This window comes from Rhododendron vialii, chromosome 7a, assembly GCF_030253575.1.
Source record: "Rhododendron vialii isolate Sample 1 chromosome 7a, ASM3025357v1".
Classification (NCBI taxonomy): Eukaryota; Viridiplantae; Streptophyta; class Magnoliopsida; order Ericales; family Ericaceae; genus Rhododendron; species Rhododendron vialii.
In genome coordinates, this window is record NC_080563.1 from 39,697,834 (window position 1) to 39,717,275 (window position 19,442).

At 38.1% G+C, this 19,442-nt stretch overlaps 3 protein-coding genes across 6 annotated transcripts in view; 2 read left to right on the forward strand and 1 right to left on the reverse strand.

Annotated features, from left to right (window-relative positions):
* Positions 1–19,442, forward strand: part of LOC131332499 (pathogenesis-related thaumatin-like protein 3.5) — a 117,023-nt gene that overhangs the window by 29,722 nt on the left and 67,859 nt on the right. The gene's annotated exons all lie outside the window — the stretch shown is intronic.
* Positions 916–6,605, reverse strand: LOC131332496 (F-box/FBD/LRR-repeat protein At1g13570-like). Of its 2 annotated transcripts, XM_058366770.1 has the most exons (6): positions 6,339–6,605; positions 5,334–5,415; positions 3,223–4,068; positions 2,537–2,692; positions 1,743–2,040; positions 916–1,331 (listed from the first exon to the last, which is right to left on the reverse strand). In XM_058366770.1, exons 2-5 carry the CDS (start codon positions 5,334–5,336, stop codon positions 1,756–1,758), a joined length of 1,290 nt encoding a protein of 429 aa, XP_058222753.1. In that variant the 5' UTR covers positions 5,337–5,415; positions 6,339–6,605; the 3' UTR covers positions 916–1,331; positions 1,743–1,755. The 2 variants fall into 2 exon arrangements, with proteins under 2 accessions (XP_058222753.1, XP_058222754.1); XM_058366771.1 differs by lacking the exon at positions 916–1,331 and having other exon boundaries at positions 1,738–2,040; positions 6,339–6,537.
* LOC131332495 (protein DA1-like) lies at positions 9,407–19,273 on the forward strand. 2 transcript variants are annotated; one of them, XM_058366767.1, is made up of 12 exons: positions 9,407–10,013; positions 11,695–11,921; positions 12,164–12,248; positions 12,687–12,822; positions 13,836–13,956; positions 14,122–14,205; positions 15,849–15,968; positions 16,767–16,979; positions 17,582–17,644; positions 17,760–17,866; positions 18,352–18,410; positions 18,739–19,273. In XM_058366767.1, the coding sequence occupies exons 2-12, from the start codon at positions 11,733–11,735 to the stop codon at positions 19,041–19,043; spliced, it is 1,482 nt and encodes a 493-aa protein (XP_058222750.1). In that variant the 5' UTR covers positions 9,407–10,013; positions 11,695–11,732; the 3' UTR covers positions 19,044–19,273. The 2 variants fall into 2 exon arrangements, with proteins under 2 accessions (XP_058222750.1, XP_058222751.1); XM_058366768.1 differs by lacking the exon at positions 14,122–14,205 and having other exon boundaries at positions 9,434–10,013.

A 19,442-nucleotide genomic window follows, 5' to 3' on the forward strand; every position in this document is an offset into this window, starting at 1 on the left:
ATGTTTCGATCCGGGTCGTTCATTCCAAGATGAACGGTCGGATTGGCCACTCGGCATCCACTCGGCAGGGGTGCCGCTCGGCAGAGTCAAGCATCCATCGATACCCAATTGAGCTATTTTTTTACGGTGATTCTTAAAAAGTGTTTTAAACGAATATTGCAGCTCTGATTATTTGTCTGGGATTCCGAAAATGGGTACATAAAACGCGACTTATATTTGGTGTACAACAAATGGTATACCCATAGCCTTATTTTATGTAATTTGAATATCAAAAGTTTTAACCACAATGCATATTTAGTTTCCTTACATGTTTAGCCTACTCATTTATAGTCAAACAGTCACATTATCACTATATGATACAAATCCCTGATAGAACTCATCCTTAAGGGGAAGATAACACTCATGTTATCACGGTAAAGTACGAAAGTTGTTACCGGCCTCCTCGAAGAAAAAGATGTGATACAAATCCCTGATAGAACTCATCCTTAAGGAAAAGATGTTGATGAGCTTATATACACTAGGTCAAGCTCCTATGTAACTGATGTGGGACATTAGGATAGTAAAATATCACCAAGCTTCGCAACCGACATCCATGGCAACCCACTATATTGAGACCTACTCGCTAGTAACCCTTTCTCTTTTGGAGGGTCACTCATCCACGGTCATCCCCTCCACGGCTCGAATCCCCTTGTTGAGGAGCTCTAATACCACAAGATAAAAATCTCTCGAGTAAAACTAACCCTTGAAAACCATCATACAAGGAGATGGTGCCAAGCGCTTGCATACATAAGCCCAAGCTCATACTAATGCAGAACATTAAAATCGTAACAGTTACTAGCGCTCTTAAGGCTGTGAATAGTATCGATAGATGTGTAAAAAGTGTAAAAAAAAAAATCGTAAAGAGTTACGAAAACGTACATTGAAACATGCAAAATGAGCATATCCATCAAGAACCCAAATAAAAGTAGGGAGTCTGAGTCCCAAATAGCGGTAACATGTATTGTTGGATTATTTGGATAAAAACTGAAAAAACGAAAACCACTTTTGCGTACAACATAATTTAATGGTTAACCTCTACTGAGTACAACAAAAACATCCTGTTCAATCTTTCTGAGCTTAGGTTCTCATTGAAAGGTTTTGACCCAGTTAGGCGTACCAGTAACCTAATGCAACAAGAAGATTGAACCACTTCCTGTCGAATCAACTTTCTTAAGCTGCGTTGGCAATCCAGAGAAACCAGATTGGGAATGGTTGAACTCATCGCAACTTCTTCAATTGAGATGAATTATTCAATATTTCACCACCGCCACGAGTCCCTTCTTCTTTCATCTCTGCAAAAAAAAATGCGGCCAGCAGCCCTTAGAATCTTGAATTTTTGTTGGGATCACATAGAAAAACAAATGTGGTACGTGTACCATTATTGTTACCTATAAGTTCTTTTCAACAGAAAACAATTTAACTCACCCATATGTATAACTTTATGCGAAGATAGACTAATTCTTATCTAATTGACAAGATAAGTACCACTTTCACAAAACAACCACTCTAATACACCCTTTTGGAGTAAAACACATTCAAAATCCTTAACAGAAAACAGGTGGTTTAGAATCTTTATTGACACCCTCAAGAATCAGTAGGTTCTGTTGTGTCAAATTGATTCAATTGATTTAGGCACCGACAACTCCCACAAAACATAAGCACATTGTATAGAGTTAAAGACCTCTAAGAAGTTCATAACATACCATTTTCGGATACTTATGATGGGTCCAAGTAAATAATTTCTGCCCGTACTGAAGCGCGCCGGAACCGCACCAATTCCTTGAGCAACTCCCATCCAATCTCATTTGAAGCGGGCTTAACAGTCATCCTTTCAAGCACAGGCGAATTTGCAAGTAGAAAGTTGATGAAATCCAGTTCGCATCTCACCCCAAATATGCCAACCACCTTAACAAGCCGCAACTGGTTAAATGGACAGTTGTAATAATCTTCCTCCCAAATGTTCCCAACTCTTCCCACAACAGTCTGTTCCTCAGGACGAGCCTACACAACATTACATGCCAAAGAAATCCAAATGCTAAATCTGGCTGTTCAATTGATAAATCTATTGCAAAACAGCTTATAATACAGTGTAGGACCCAGGAACAAAGTTTGACCAGAACAAAATATTAGCGGAATCCTGAAACCCAATGTTTCTGCCAACAGATAACGAAACACACCGAAACATTTCAAAAAAATTCTGCAAAACCTTCCTAACATTGAGTTGTTTCAAAACCTAGTATAAATATCCAACAATGACATTTTCATACATTTCAATATAATTTGGCTATGTTTTCGAAATGTTCCCGAAAACCTTTCCACAAAGTTTCTGAAGCATTAACTTTTCCTTGCTACCTGGACAAACATGGCAAAGTGAAATTTTGATCCTTGCATAAGATGTAGATACATAATATTACATGTCAACAAGGCAGGCAATTCAAAAGAATTAAGAGTCAATTTACAGGAAATTTAGGCAAAGAAATAATGGCCAAAGACTCACCAATATCTCAAGCTCGTGTAGGTTAGGAGAGCTCCTGAGAAGACAAAGAGCTGCCAAACTCTCATCCAAATCATTGAAATTAATGCGAATAGAAAGGTAATTCAACTCCATGCATGGAACAGGAAGCTTTCCTGGTATCTTACCAACAGCCAAATACTGGAAACAAACAAGAAATCACCAAATGATATGAGTGTAATTATAATAGTATGTTTAATAAAGTTGAACCAGTTTATTTAAGTATGTTGGTATCGAGTCTATTGACTAAATCTAGGAAACCATGAAAACGAGAAGACCAAGTAAATCTTTTTTCCTTTTACTTGGTAAATATGAATGACAACAAAATGCACCAAAAGTGGCATACCCTTTGACGCAGAGGATACAAGAACCAAATCACTGTACCAAAACCCAAAACTAAAAGTTCCACCTGGACATACGAATCCCCAAAACCCTACAAAAGAATCCAAGCTGTCCAAGGAAGTAGAAAGCACCATTCCTTCCAAGACCGGAATGGAACTAGAAGACCAACGAAATCTTAGAATGACCCTATCTCAACAGCAGTGCTGTGAGAATTGTAGACAACATGGATAAAATTTACCAAAGCTGAATCCTATATGAAACTCAATGGACTCATTAATGTCACAAAAACAGCTAAATGCACAATAAATAGTAAGAATAGAATTTATTACCTTCAGAAAATAACTCTGTATCTCAAGCCTCTGGATAGAAGGAAGCTGAGTGAAAAACTTGATCAAATTGCCAGTTTTGCCCAGAGTCATACTTTGGTCGTATCCGACATTCACATACAAGCCAATGGAAACGATAGCTAGACGGAAGGTATTCCCAAAATTGACATCGTCAAAAACACCTCCAATATCAAAGAACTGGAGATTTGGCGCATAAATGTCAAGGACACTGAAACCATCAAAGTTCATCAATGTCAGTCGCTCAAGCAAAGGGCAGCGAGATATCAAGTGCTCAAACACATCTTGGTCCATGGTGATGTGCTGAAGATCAAGGCTCTTCAAACTCCTAAACCCATAGACCATTGTAGGAGGTTTCAATAGACAATTAAACAATTCTAAGTGAATCAACTTTCCACAAGAGTATACTGAAGAAGGTAGCTTGTAGCGATGACCCTTCCATATTTCAAGTACAAGTTCTGCAAGTGAGCCTCTAGATAGATAAAGAATCCACCGATCAATGTCGTTGACACCTTGAAGATCGCGATGAGAAAGCTTAAACTTGTGTATTGGACCGGCGTGAAGCAAAAGCACCTGATCCACGACGTTCACTATCTTGGTTTTTATGGATATTTGCTCTTGGGAAGAAACCAACACGGATTGATTATCAAAGACAAGATCCGGAATGGTATTCCATCTGTACCTCCACTTGCTGCATAAGACACTAGTCCTCACTGCATCCCTAAGTGACAATTGTGACAAAATTTTGTCCATAATATGCCCAGGTAGGTTGCTGATTCTGTCAACTTCCATTTCCACTTCGCAAGGGACCTTCGGTGGTTCTCTTGGCTTCTGGGAATAATAATAATTGACGAAAGAAAGACGAGTTGCAGAGATCAGTTCTTTAGGCCCCATTTGTTTGTCCGGATTCAGATTACACAATAAATTCATGGGGACCACAAATATTGCGTTTGGTTGAAACTTTTGCGGCAAGGATTACATAACTGTCGGATTTGGTATCTCCCAAAATATTGGATAAAAATACCTTGGGAGATGTGGTATTACTAATCTAGATGGGGCATCTCACAGAAGTTACATCTCCATTCACTATAAGTCCAGTCAATCAAAAGGGGCCTTACATCCTTTCAAACACAAATGATGGAGATGTAATGAGACACAGGGAACGAGAGTGGTGTTAACGTATATTGGTTGACTTTTAGTCAATGGGCCACGTAGAAGAAAAGAGGAAAAAACGAGGCAATGTTAAGGAAATGCCAAGCATGCCAAATAATAACAATGATGACAAAAAAGCAGGAACGCAATTTCGCTATCCACACTGATACATTCGGTAAACAATTCAACTCATCCTACCTTTACACATTTCCTCCGTCACTGAAAAGGGCGGAGGCCTAATAGACAAAGGTTAACCACTAAAGTTTTGATCTTCAAAGAAAATTGATGTTAAGTAGATCCATTCGGCTTGAGTGCTATAATCAGACGAAGTACAGTGAATAGCAAAGCTATACAATTAGTGCCTCTAGGTTTTTGTATCACGAGAAAATTGGATGCTTGTTACACCAGAATGACTAGTGCAAAGTTATTAACTGCCCAACAGAATGACTGAAAGGCCAATTAAGTAGCCACTGATATGGAAAAGAGGTTGGCCACAACTTGCGCTGAAACTCCATCTGCAGCAACTGTCTGACCATGTGTTGGATCTTCTGGACATTATAAAACTAAGAAATTCCCTCTCCAAGACTTAGGCGAAGATCTTGTCAATCATTGCCTCAAATGCTTTTTTGACTGCCTAATTCAGGTATGGAGTCCGTTGATAAACTTCTCTCTCTTAAAAATTTCCTTTTGGCATCACAGTCCTTGTTTCCCAAAACGATAGTAATAATACAAATACATACTAAAGGCAATACGAACTAATCTTCTTACAGTCAACAAAAACAATAAAATCTATCATATTTTGGGCACAGCATGCATAAACTGTCAAACCCCAACCCGGTTACCAATAAAATAACTCTCATAGAAATCCGATTCTTGCAATAACAAATAATTCTAGAGGAGACAAAATCACACTATTCATACGTAAGCACAAGTTTCGAACATACCATAGTACCCTTGTCCAGGTATGAGGATATGTGGTGCAAAACAGTTCAATGTCCCAAAAAGAGTACAGCTTGTAACCAGTATCTGATTAACAAAACAAGTAAACAACAGTAAACACACAAAACGACTACCTTATTGCTTTTGTTGAATGTAAACAAACAAAACGAAAATGGGAGGCGTGGGATCCCATCGGTGGGCAATAAGGAGAGAGAGAAAGAGATCCAAAGGCGGAGATGAGGAAAGAGAGGAAGGCAATTATCCTACGAGTCATGATGCATGTATGTGGGATACATTCCTAAAATCTGCATTAGATGATTCTCCTCTCATCTGGGTGAAGAATGGAATGGATGTGGTTCTCACCAGGCACTATAAAAGTGGCAAACTAAAGCACTCTTTTTCTTGCTTCGCATTTTGATGGGCATTGTCAAATTATAAACCCAATTACACTCCGTTCGTTCCAGAAGAAAATTTTACCCCCTCCCCCCCACACAAAACTGTTCCTCGTGTTTGGTTGCAGCAACTGTGATGGCAATGGGCGTGATGGAGGTGGGTTGCGGCGGTGGTCACGGCCGGACCGGGGCAGAAGCCTAGAAAGCCACTGCTCCAGGACCCACAAAAAATAGTGCAATTTTGTTCAACCTTGTTACCCTTCCTCTTATTGGTTGAAATAGGGTAGATTCCAACCTTGCAATACATTTTTTTGGTAAGTATGACATCACCCTATGGTGTGAGCCATACCATTTCAACCAAAAGGAAAGAAGGTAATATTTACCCTCTTAGGCGAAGGTGAACAAAACTCAACCCCACAAAAATTGCTAGTAAAAAATAAGCGTGCCCTAAATGTGGTATTTTCCTGCATCTGCATGTGTGTTAAATTGATTCATCTCTGGTGTGTGGATCGGACGCCAAGCATAATAGTATGTTTAAGCATCTAAATTATATTATACCCATGAAAAAGAAGACGATACAGAGAGAGAATTAGACGGAGAGGGAGGAGTAGACCCTACCTGCTCGATTCACGATTCTGGGTTCTGCTTCTGCTTCTGCTTCTGCTTCTGATGACTGATCGCATCGAAATTGGATAGGCATATAACACCTTCAGACAATTACATGGAAAACCCTAGGGTTTGATCCGTATCATATATTACTTCCCTTGATTGTAGAACCTTTTTCAGTTTAGATAGATTCTACTGTTCTAGGAGTACTTCATTTATTTTATTTATTTATTTATGTTTTAGGTTTATTGGGATGTATAGTTTCTTCGTTGATAATGATAATTGACTTTGTGCCTGTTTCAAGGTTTTGAATAATGTACTAGATATGGAACCGAATTTGTTATTGGTATGGTACATATTGATACCGGTATAATACCGGGTTTCGAATTCTTCGTTATTAATAAATAATATTTATTAAAAATCCATATAACTAGTTATAAACTTATTCTACATTTGGAAGTAACCCAACGCTATTAATGTTGAATATGTTGTTATCAGATTAATGTAAAAATATTTATTAAAAAATAGATGTGGCAGCTTAATAAAGGAAATAAGCTAAAAAGGTTAGAAGTATTATAAAACGGTATACTGTCATATAATACACAATAACTTATTTCCCTTGATCCACGTTTCAATGCAACATCTATATGGGTGAGATGATCCTCACATTCGGCTAACAATAATTCTACGTACGCGTTTCCACTACCCCATCCACTACCTTCCTAAAACAATGTCGTTTTGGGAGTTTCAATCTAAAAAACAAAAATCTCAAAAAAAAAAAAAAACCCAATATCTCCATGTCCCTCCCTACGCTTCATTATGGAAGAAGAAGAAGACAACTGCCGACAACTGTCACACCCAATCCAATCCACTGCTAACCACCACCCGTGCTGACGACTCCGACGAAGAAGATGCCTCCACAATCGCCGTGCACCAACGAGCTTCGAACCACAATCACTAGTATCGATCTAGAACGCCGACGAAGGTCTCTCTCTCTCTCTCTCTCTCTCTCTCTCTCTCTCTCTCTCTCTCTCTCTCTCTCTCTCTCTCTCTCTCTCTCGATCGATCTAAACTGCTGGTATCGATCGAACTAAGGTTCTAATTTGTAGATATTGGGGATTTTTGCACAAAAAGTTAGGATTCACTGCCTACTGCAACTGTTCATAGATATTGGTATCTAACTACTACTGTTCGTTACTCAAACTCTGTCCCCGTCTTCTTCTTCTTCAATTGAAAAGTGTTTTTATAGAAAATGTGAATCAGAAATGATACGAGTACAGCAAAAACTTTAGCGGATCAAAAAAAAAAAAAATACATCAAAAACTTTACAAACAGCTTGCACAGATCTATTTTGGACCCATTTCAAGTCTTACAAAGATGATCGGAATCGCTCATGTTGTTCAAAATTTGTTTTGTAGTGCCCCTGTAAAAAATCATCTCAATCCGATATCGGTAATGGCGTTTGCGAATCATCCAACTTTGCTTCAGAATTTGGCTTAAATTCTGAAGCAAAGTTGGATGATTTGTAAACACCTTTACCGATATCGGATTGAGATGATTTTTTATAGGGGCACTAAAAAATTGATTTTGAATAAAATGAGCGACTTCGATCATTTTTGTAGGATCCGAAACAAGTCCAAAATAGATCTGTGCAATTTGTTTGTATAACTTTTGCTGTACCTCTATCACCTCTAAATGTGAATTAGAGTTTGTGAGAACAGTTACATTCTCCTGTTTGGTTTGAACAGATAGAGAAAATATCAAAATAGAGAGCCTTAAGCAAAAAAATATTATTTTTCCTTATGTTTATCATATTACAGCATCTTAATCATTATTCTTTCTCTTCCATTTATTTCCCCAACCGAACAACTCCTTATTGGAGTAAAATGCTTTTGTGTGACCCCGTCGCATTCATGAGATAATTGCAATTAACAACCATCCGGAGGATCCATTTCCTTTCCCTAAAATATGAGTTCAGTAGTCTTGAAATATCGTTACGTGATATCCCACACATCTAAACATACAGTTCGGATCCAATGAGGGATCTCTCACGGTGCTACCGTGCGGGACTTCCTTTTCCGATCTAATTGTGACGATCCAAGCCGCTCAAAGTGATCAGAATGTGATTTTAAGGGTACTCGCGAGAAATCAGCAAAAAAAATAATAGGGAAGGGCTTGATCCGAACAGTTTTTAATTGAACGGTTCAGTAAAAAACTGTTCGGATCAAGCCCTTCCCAATCATTTTTTTTTGTTGATTTCTCGCGGGTACCCTTAAAATCACGTTCTGCACACTTTGAGCGGTTTGGATCGTCGCAATTCGATCAGGAAAGGGGAGTCCCGCACCATAAGGCCGTGAGGGATCCCTCATTGGATCCGGACTGTCTAAACATATATACTTTTTCTGTTTCAATTTGTTTTGTCTAATTTATGCATTCATCCTCTTCAAAAAATTTATATGTCTCATAATCTATAATTTTTATACAATTTCAAAAGCAACATACTCCATCCGTCCCTTATTTAGAGTCCAGTATCCTATTTTTGGGTTGTCCCTTAATAAGTGTCCATTTTGTAAAGTTAGTGGGTAAAAGTTGATGTATTGTCTATTTTGTCCCTAAAAGTATATTTCATTTTGAAAAATTAGTGAGTAAAAGTGTAATGATGATAGGTAAGTAGGAAAAATGGAGGAAAAAATTAATGTGAAATGTATAATAATGATATCTTTTTAATAAGTTGGAGTTACGAAACAGGACACTTAAAAAAGGACGGAGAGAGTATTGTAAAACGAATTGAAATCTATCAAATAAGATTTATATTACATATAAAAAAATTATAAATTAAAACATATTAGACAATTTCGTAGGAGGTCTAAAATAGTGGGAAAAAAAAGACAACCAAATCAAGACGGATGCTGTATTCTTTATGTGCAGTCCATTGCACTTAGTGACAAACTTCACAAAAATGTATGGTATTAATATGTGCTGGGGCACTACTTGATGGTGCTCTGAGATCACTCAATAATTTTCCCAAAGATACAGTCGTGGACTATAACAGCAGAGGACAACGCGACGCAGATTAGTCATCAACTATAATTCTCTAATCAAAGAATCCTTCTTCAGCCTCTCTCTCTACAGGAGAATTCCAGAAGCGTTTTTGTGGAAACCGCAAAAGGCCCACACGCCCTCATAACTTTCCAAAAATACTCCTCCATTCACACCCACCAAAAAACTCGGTTTGATGCCCATTGTCAAACCCTTTGGGGTTAACCCCCCGTCCCGATTCCCACTTTTTCTATTCCTTTGACTTTAAACAACCAGCGTCCAATTCCAATTGCACTTGCAGTTTCTCAACGTTTGTGTTCTTTCCTATTGTTTACATGTTTTTTTCCCGTCATAGAGACAATCAATCAGTTTATTCAGTCTCCTTTCTCAATTTGGAACGGTTCTTGGTTTGGTGAATCCTTGTTTGGATTGAAACAAGTAAAGGGTACGGCTGAGAAAACTTCTCTTGGGCTGATTTGGGTACTTACCTGATCTGGGTTTTCAATTTTGAACGGTTCCTGGTTTGGTAGACCATTGTTGGGATTGAAAGAAGTGAAGGGTACGGCTGAGAAAACTTGTTTTGGGTACTTATGTGATCTGGGGGTTTTCAGCTTCCACCATTTCTGCTGATTCTTGAATATGTTTTAGGTGAGTCAATCCGCCAATTGAATTGTTTCTTTAGGTCTTAATTTACATCTTTATCAACAGGTTAATTTTCAAAATTTCGTTGATGTTTAGGCATACTGAGCTGAAAATCTTCTTTCTTTCCTTATTTTCAAAAGGTTTTTTCCTTCTTCTGGGCATACTTATATTAGCATCGGAGATAGACATGATCAAGTTTGAGGTTTTCAGTTGGAACTAGATATCTAGGCCACGGGTTGGGCATACTTATATTAGCATCGGAGATAGACATGATCAAGTTTGTGGTTTTCAGTTGGAACTAGATATCTAGGCCACGGGCATTATGATTGTGCGCATAGATTGGGTGGATTTTGTTTCATATTTTGTTGTTTTATTTGCTGATTCAATGAATATAATTTTGTTGGTCTCCATTGGATTTGGATGCCCAGTTGTTCGAAATGATTTATGCATATGCATTTTGTTGAATATTCGGGTGTAATCTGCATACAATCAATGGTAATACATCCAGTATTCCTGATACCGAATTGTTTTATTCTAATATTGGTGGGAAACCAATTTTAAAGGATTGAGGCCTTCTGAAATTTTGCCTTTTGTTTTAGTTCTTGAACCTGATAGTTTATAGAGATGGACTATATCATCAGAGCTGCAACTTCAGAATTTGGGAGGTTACTGTTACACGGTCTTGGGTTGAACTCATCCCCAAAAGCTAGCTATTGAACGGAGGATGCCTTCACGCTTAAATACTTCATATTACTTTGGGGCGATGTGGGGCTTTGCTTCATTCCCTCACGCGTAGCATGCTCACTCGGCAGCACAGCACCTGCCGCTTTTAGGCCAGAGACACGCATCCTACCCATCTCTGGTACCTAGCTCTGATACTGTGTTACATTACCAACTCTCCCAAACGCTTAAGCTATTAGAAAATGGGCCTAACAATGTATATCAAGCTATCTAACACCCTCACGTGCAACCCTGTCTTGCATGTGGAGATGCAAATTTTCATAGATCGAGCCGAACAAAATACGAAGGGGAGAAGTAGAATGCAACCGGGGAACAAATGCAGACGGAGAGACCTGAACCAAGACCTCACACAACCAGAGCTCCGATACCATGTTACACGGTTCTGGGTAGAACTCAACCCTAAAAGCTAGTATTGAAGTGAGGGTGCCCTCATGCTTATATACTTTATATTATTTTGGTACCCAACCGATGTGGGACTTCGCTTCACAGTTACAGTCTGCATCTTTTAGATTTTATAGGCTTTGATATGTAGTTCTACTGATTTGCACTGACTTGTGCATCAATTTGGTCGACAATGTAATACTTTTCTACTTGTTGGAAAAGTCACCTTTTCTTTTGTGGCACTGGTTCCAAAGGGTGTGTTAGAGAGTTCCTGTTTTTACAAAAATGAATTTTCAGTCTCTTTTCTTTTGAATACCTATTTTGGACCATTCATTCTCATAACTTTTGCGTAGTTCTTCATTATTCACTGTATAAGGAGAAAAATGAATAAGAAGAGCTCATTGATTATAAATAATTGCTTCATATGAACCGTTTCTGCTTTATGTATGCTACTGAGATTATCAGGATCTTTTATGTTTACAAAATTAGAAAAGATCTCAAGCTTCTATATCATCCTTTCAAGGTATACATATCTTCTTTTGCTTGAATGAATGATTTTGTGCAGGTAAAAGCTTCCTTGATCATGCACAAATAACAGTTTGCATGATGGGATGGCTTAACAAAATTTTCAAGGGCTCAAGGCCTAAAGTTTCAGAAAGGCAACATCACCGAAATGGCAGACAGGGAGAACAGACAGTCGGGGGCTCAAGCCATAAAGAACCAGAAAGGCAACATCACCGAAATGGCAGACAGGGAGAACAGACAGTAGGGAATGAACCTTTGACTTCCAGGGTAATTTGGCCGTTCCTCCTTGCATCTGTTTCTTGTCTTTCTTCTATGTGCTTTTATAAAGTTGCACGACTCCTAACCTCAAGTTCCTTGATATGCTGGGGAGGTAACCTTAATCATGCTTTTCTTCAGTATCTTTTGGCCTCTATGTCCCTGGTATATGGTGGAACTGTGGAAACATTTATTCTCTCAACTAGATTTCTTTTTTGTTCAGGTCTTTTCTTACTTTTTCTCTGTTGCTGTAGGATGAGTGGTCTGAGATTGAAGATATAGATCATGCTATTGCTCTGTCCCTTTCAGAAGACGATCATAAAAGGAGAACCGTCATTGGTGAGTGACTTCTCCTTGGTTATACCCACAAATTTCTGTGAACACTATTTCATGATACTCCTTAAACATCTGATACTCCCTTCGTCCCATGGCTTTTGTGCTCTCTCTCTCTGCTTTGCTCTGTTTCTGAGATTAATCTTCTTCTTTGAGCATCATGCACTCCCATGACATGTCACATACCTATCCATGATATTGGACAGGGAAAACTCTTTAGCAATCACAAATGCTACTTGTGATGCCCCTTACTGAGTTCTGTCACCTATCAGATTCTTGATTCATGCAGTGTAATTTAACATCTATAAAATGCAGCAATAAGTTTTCTCAGCTCTGTGCTTTGAATATCACTTCTGGTTTTATTGAATCTCTCTTCTGGTTTTTTGTACCTCAATGTATAGCTTTCCATAAATTGGCATAAAAAGCCCTTTTATATGTGACCAGATAATGAATCCCAATTGAAAGAGGACGAACAACTTGCCAAAGCTATACAAGATAGCTGGAATGTTGCATCTCCAACCCGTTATGGAAATGGAAACCTACATCGATCCATACCTTCCCCGTACTCAACAGGGTTCAGGTATGAGAGTCCTGTATGGAAAATGTACTTTGCCTCGCAATTCTGCTGCCAATTTGTTTTAATCACGTCTGTGTTTTAGTGTCTTATTCCTTTTATCTAAAAACAGAAGTATCATATTGTATGGCGTATTGCTTTTGTTTTATTATTGTTGTCCTCGTTTTCCCTTTCTTTGTTATCCCTAAGCATTGGAATTCATCACCTATAGTTTGATTGATCTTATTAGATCTCTAGTACTTTTTGCTTCTAAACCTGTTGTTTTTGCCTTTACATCAATACATCAGAAACCTTTCACTTTTGAAACTATTTGTATGCTCCCATAAAGATGCATCAACAAGATTGGCATATTATGGTCATTGCCAACAATTGAGGGTAATCTGTGGGAGGTTTTTATTTAACCAGTATCGTGCGAGTCAGTTTGAATCAAAGATTCTATTCTCAACAATTAGCAACATTTGATTCATTAGGGTTTGCATGATAGTGGTTACATGATGTTAACTTGTGGAGTTATTTAGTAGGAAAGATAAGTGAAATGAACTGTTGGAGATGGAAAAGATAAAATGTAGTTGACTAAACCAATTGGTTTCCCGTGTTAGATAGCGATAGTTACAATATGTGGTGTCGTATGCAAGCTCTCCCAATACCCTGCTCATGGAGAGGCTTTTGGAATTAACTTTTTCAGTAACATTTAGGTTTCTACCATTTGGAAGCACAATGGAAAAATTGTGATTCCTTGCCAATGTTATTCAGTTGAAACACCTTAGGTTATAATGTGTCTAAGAATGACAACCACTGTCTTCAGTTTTGTGTTGGGTCGGACTCTAATTCCTGAGTCCATGAACCTGGAAAAAGGTTCTCTTTCATTAATTCATCATATATATGAGTTTTGTCTGCAAATCGATTGTACTTGATGTAAACACCCGTTACTGTATTAGAGGCACAACAAGTCAAATTCAGGATCCTTCTTAAATGTAGAGAAGCAGCATAATCACCACTTTTTTCATCTCTTTTGTTAGGATATGCGCTGGTTGTAACACAGAGATTGGTTATGGAAGACCTTTGAATTGTATGGGTGCGTTCTGGCATCCAGAATGTTTCAGATGCCGTGCCTGCAACGAACCAATACGTGATCTTGAGGTACAAGACCTACTCTGAATAAGTAGCTAAAACATTGTAGGTCTTGTCTGATTCTTATCTGGTACCAGTGCGATGTGTTACTTCTACTTCTAATTTACTGGTATGGGATTATAATAGCAATGGTGGATAGAGCTGAGTTTTTTCCGTTTTGTTGTTTTTCCGTAGTTTTCTATGTCTGGGGGTCTTGCTTATCACCAGTCTTGCTACAAGGAGCACCATCACCCAAAATGTGAGGTTTGCCAACAATTTGTAAGTAAAAGAAAATGTTAACTCTACCTTGCACAATATAATTCTGTTGCTATTGGAAACACAATGATATTTCATACTCCCTCCATCCCTTAATGTGGGTCCCTTGGGGGAATTCCAACTTTTCAAGGAGACATGCAATAAGGGCTTTCAACATTGAATTAACAGTACTCATTTCCAATTTTACCGCTTTATATCATATTTGGATACATTTTTAGCACTATGTTTGGGTTAGTTAAATTTTGATCCTTCGAATTTTCAAAGAGGACTAAGAATTTGGAACATCCCAAATTGGAAAGGTGAATTATCTTTATACGGACAGTATCATACTGCAGGGTTGATGACTTAGTGGTTATAGTGTTGTCTTCTCGTAAAAAGTAAATGCTGAGGGATCATTTTATTTAGCTGGAGCATATGTTGGTGGGTTCTACTACTGGAATCTAAAAATCTTTTAGTGCCAAAGAATTAGTGCTTGGGCATGGTGGTTTGTAGTTCTAATCTATGTGCCCATCCTTAGTAAACATCATAGGGTGGCAGCCTGGCGGTTCATGCTCTAGTTCGCGAATTTGCAAATAGATGGTGAGATCAGCCAAAGGTTACATTCTTTGAGCAGCTTGCATATTTGGGACAAATCCAAGGTTTTGTGAATATCTAGTTTTCAAGTGGCTGTAAACTGCTGCGCCTGTAGTTATGAAAAAGCTCACGCTTTGCCAATTGCGAGTACTTAAATAGTGACAACGTGCAAGTAATTAATATATTCCCTTTCCTTTTATGTTACATGTTTGGGTTTTCTGTTTGTGCCATTTATCTTATGTACTTGACACATGTGACATTCAGTTCTCCAGTAGAACTTGTTCATGAAAACTTAGAAATTCCTTAATTGTTGATATAATTGTGTGTAAACACACGTTCTTGTAAGAACTCCCGCCCTCTCTATTTTTGGTTTGGGTACTCTGCCCTGCTTCCATTCCTGCTTGTTTAATGGGGCACTTGGTTTCGATGAATAGTACTTCATGCATGTGATAGAAAATTGGGAAACATGAACCGAGCAACTAATTTTGGAAAGATAGGAGACTGGATGAAAATTATACGTGTTACTTATCCTATTGTGTGGTTTTACACCTGATTTATTACATTGTTCGGTGGCAACTATTAAGGTGATGCTCACAAAATCTAATTATTGGCTTGATTATAAAGATAAAAATTTACTTGGGGACAAGAAAACAGCAGGATTTGTTTTATACTTTTGCTTGGTGCCCCTTTTAAAATGGGACAAGAGTAACTGGAAGCTTGAATCAATCAATAAATCACCCGTACTATAAGTCTCTGAATTATGTTGAGCATAAGTAAAAATTAAATTATTTACTTTAGGGATCACATATGATAGTGTTCAGGAATGTAGGAGAGCTTCCGCAGACTATAGAACTCTGGGGAGGCCCTGTTTAAGTAGACGAATTTTCCACCACCGTAAGGCACACCGTTGTTGCATTGGCACCTTGAAAACTAGGTATAATGTAGATTAGGTTTTCTATAATGTCAGCTTGTAAAACTTGAGAAATTAGATTGGTAGTCTGCTTCCTTTCATGTTTTATTTGACCATTCTTTTCCGGCATTTGGAAGTGATCAAATATGTTGTCTCTTTCCAGATTCCAACAAACGCTGCCGGTCTTATTGAATATAAGTCACATCCTTTCTGGGTCCAGAAATACTGCCCCTCTCATGAGCGTGATGGGACTCCTAGGTGCTGTAGCTGTGAGCGTTTGGAGGTCAGTTTGAATCAAATAATATTGGAATAGCAACTATTTTGGTTGTATTTGGTTGATGGGCATTACCGCTATTTCTTTTTGGTATTGAGATCGAATATTCATTCCTTCTTGGTATGAAATGTCTTTAGATGGTGGTTATGTTGTTAGGAAGAGGTGTTATTCTCATTCCCCTTCCTGTCAGAATGTGCAAGTCTAGAAGTTAGCTGATGATAATATAAAGTGATGCATTTGCAGACTAAATAAACCACTCATCCATCCTAATTTGTTTCTGCCGTTTCTGCCAGTCATGCCATTTAATTGGGCCAACTAACAATTCATTGAAATTTTCTAAAACTATTTTCACTAATCAAAGGATCTCAATTAGTTCTTTAAGCAATGTTTTCATAATTATCTCGAAGAATTAATCAGGAATATCAATTTTTTGAGATGTCTGGAATAGTAGAAATGGATGAACAAGGGAGGAGGGAGTAATCAATAAGGTAAGTCACCCAAGGGTAAAAATTACGTGTACAAACCATAATATGCTTCTTTTGTGTTTAAATTGCTATGAAGGTGCCAAAGTAATATGTCCATGTTGTGTTTAAACTTCTACTAAGGATGGCATCGTGGAGATGTCGACAAAATGAACACAAAAGTATTTCCCGATTATTGTTGACATCTCGTACTCAACTTTGGAGGCCAGTTCCTAGATCCCATTCCCAACAACCAAACACACCCTTTGTGGTTTGAAGTTAATTCGATTTGTGCATGTATCCTGATGAAATGTTGATTTTGTTGATCTTTGCTAACCCTTTGCAGCCAAGGGATACACAATATCCTGCCCTTGACGATGGTCGCAAGCTGTGCCTTGAGTGTCTGGATTCTGCTATCATGGATACTAATGAGTGTCAACCCCTTTATCTTGACATCCAAGTTTTTTATGAAGGGTTGAACATGAGAGTGGAGCAGCAGGTTCCATTGCTCTTGGTAGAGAGGCAAGCACTCAATGTAGCCATGGATGGGGAGAAGAGGGTAAGGCTGATCTGTTTTAGTAATGCTCTAAATTTTCAAAGTGGAGACCCAAATTGCTCCAACTACGCTCCATTTTAGAGCTCAACAACTGAGTTGTGTCTCCAAATATGGAGACTCAACCCAAAATGGGATACTTGTCTCCTTTTTTCAACTATCCCTTTTTGATCAAATCGAGATAAGATGAGAAATTCAAGTTCGATAAAGCTGGTGTGATTAAAAAGATTTCGACCATACCTTTCAAATGAGACAATTAGACTAACATTAAATAATTTAATTCGACATTTCAACTTGAAAAACTTATAGTTCGCAATTTTTGAGGAAAATTTGTGAAGTTGAAATTTGAAAGAATGTGAATTTTGGTTGGTAAGGGTGGCAAATGGTCTTTTGAGAAGTGAGATAGGAATGGAGATTTATGGCTGGAGATGGGATGAATAGTGAAATTTTCTAAATACATTTGTTGGACCAGAAATGATATTTTGAGTCTCCATATTTTAGACTTTCAGTTGGAGATGCTCACTCTAGTAGTGTAGCGTTTGCTCGATATCCTTTTGATGATTGTCTCTGGAAGGGAAGAAGAGCTAATACTTCTTTCTCATGGCCAGGGTCATCACCACATGCCCGAGACCAGAGGGCTCTGCCTTTCGGAAGAACAAACTGTCAGCACTGTAAGTGTTTTTTCCATCTTTAATGTCATTTCTGTTTCTTTCTTTTGCTTTCGAATTCTTTAGCTAAATGATTAGTGGCTTACTGTTTGGGTATTATTTTCCTTGAAATGATCAGATATTAAGGCGTGGAGGGAAACGAGCTATGGGCATGAGAACAGAGCCATATAAACTTACCCGTCGTTGTGAGGTGACTGCGATTCTAATTTTGTATGGCCTTCCTAGGTAATCTCTCTCTCTCTCTGCTTTTACGTTTTTGCCAGAGGAAGGGCTTATGCGATAAGCAACTAATCAGTTCTTTACAAAAGGACATGAACGGGAGAATATACGCTGCTCCATAACTAATCACGTAGCATCCAAGGAATTACATATTTGTACGTGTCTGTCATCATATGGAATAAATTCATGTTCTAAAATTGGATGCTCAGTTGAACTGAGATTTAGCATTTTGGTTTACTTCAAATTAGTAGTCTGTAATCACGAGGACGGTGATATTATAAGAAGAAAGGCAAAGGGAAAATACCTCATTCCTTGAAGATGCCATTTTATGGATCTAGAACTACACAAACGAATGAGAAGGGAAGATAATCTCAGTCCCATCGATACTGAAATATTATGGAAATGACATTGTTGGATTTTGAGTGTATTATCTTTACTGCTACGCTTCTCCCCTGAGATGTGTGTTCAATGACTCAACACTTCGTATCCAGGTTGCTGACTGGATCAATATTGGCTCATGAGATGATGCACGCATGGCTTCGAATTAAAGGTGCTTCCCTACTCCGTCACCCATTACTATGCACGGTGTCATTCCACATAAACACCAAAAAGATGTTCTGTCGTTTCCAACACTTCTTTCACACAAATAAAAACCCAATGAAAACTGTGTTTTTTCTCAAACTTTCATTCCTTTTCATGAAAGAAATTGAAAACAATTCCATACAAAGCATTTAACTTTCGTGATCCTTGTAATGTCTTCATTTTAAAAACCTGGTTCTCGAGTTTTGCATTATAAATACAAGATTTCCAATGTCACGATGCTTTTCTGTCACTTTATTTGCTGGAAGTGCTGACACGATTCTCATTTGTTTGAAAAGGATACCGAACCTTAAATCAAGATGTTGAAGAGGGTATTTGTCAAGTTCTTGCTCACATGTGGTTAGACTCCCAGATTCTGTCCATGTCCGGTAGCAATGCTGCTTCAACCTCCTCCTCCTCGTCATTAGATGGGTCAAGATCTCCACTTGAGAGGAAACTTGGGGATTTCTTCAAGCACCAGATTGAATCGGATACATCTCTTGTGTATGGAAACGGATACAGAGCCGGTAAACAAGCAATCCTCAAATATGGCCTTACGAATACCCTTGAACATATTAGGTTGACAGGGTTTTTCCCTTGTTAGAAAGTACAGATCCTGAATTTTATTGGGAATTTGTGACTGATTTTTTAGAGTGAAGAAGTCTGGCCTCTTCACAATAGGGATATAGAAAAGTTCAGATATATAGATAGCAGTGAGGGAAGTTTTGATTCTTATACCTGTATACCTTTTTTGTAGATCTAGTCTTTTTTGTACATTGACAGAGAATTAATAAAAGACATTGACAGAGAATTAATAAAAGTAGAACTATTTTTTAACTTCTTGTGTCAGTGTCTTGCCTTGTTTCAGATTTTTGCCAACTTAAACATCAAATTTACAGCATTTGAATTTTTTTATAACTTCGGTGTTCAGAGCAGCTTACACGCATCTTATTTATACTTGCGACCATCTTTTAGAAGCGGGCTCATTTAAAGCCCGGATGAA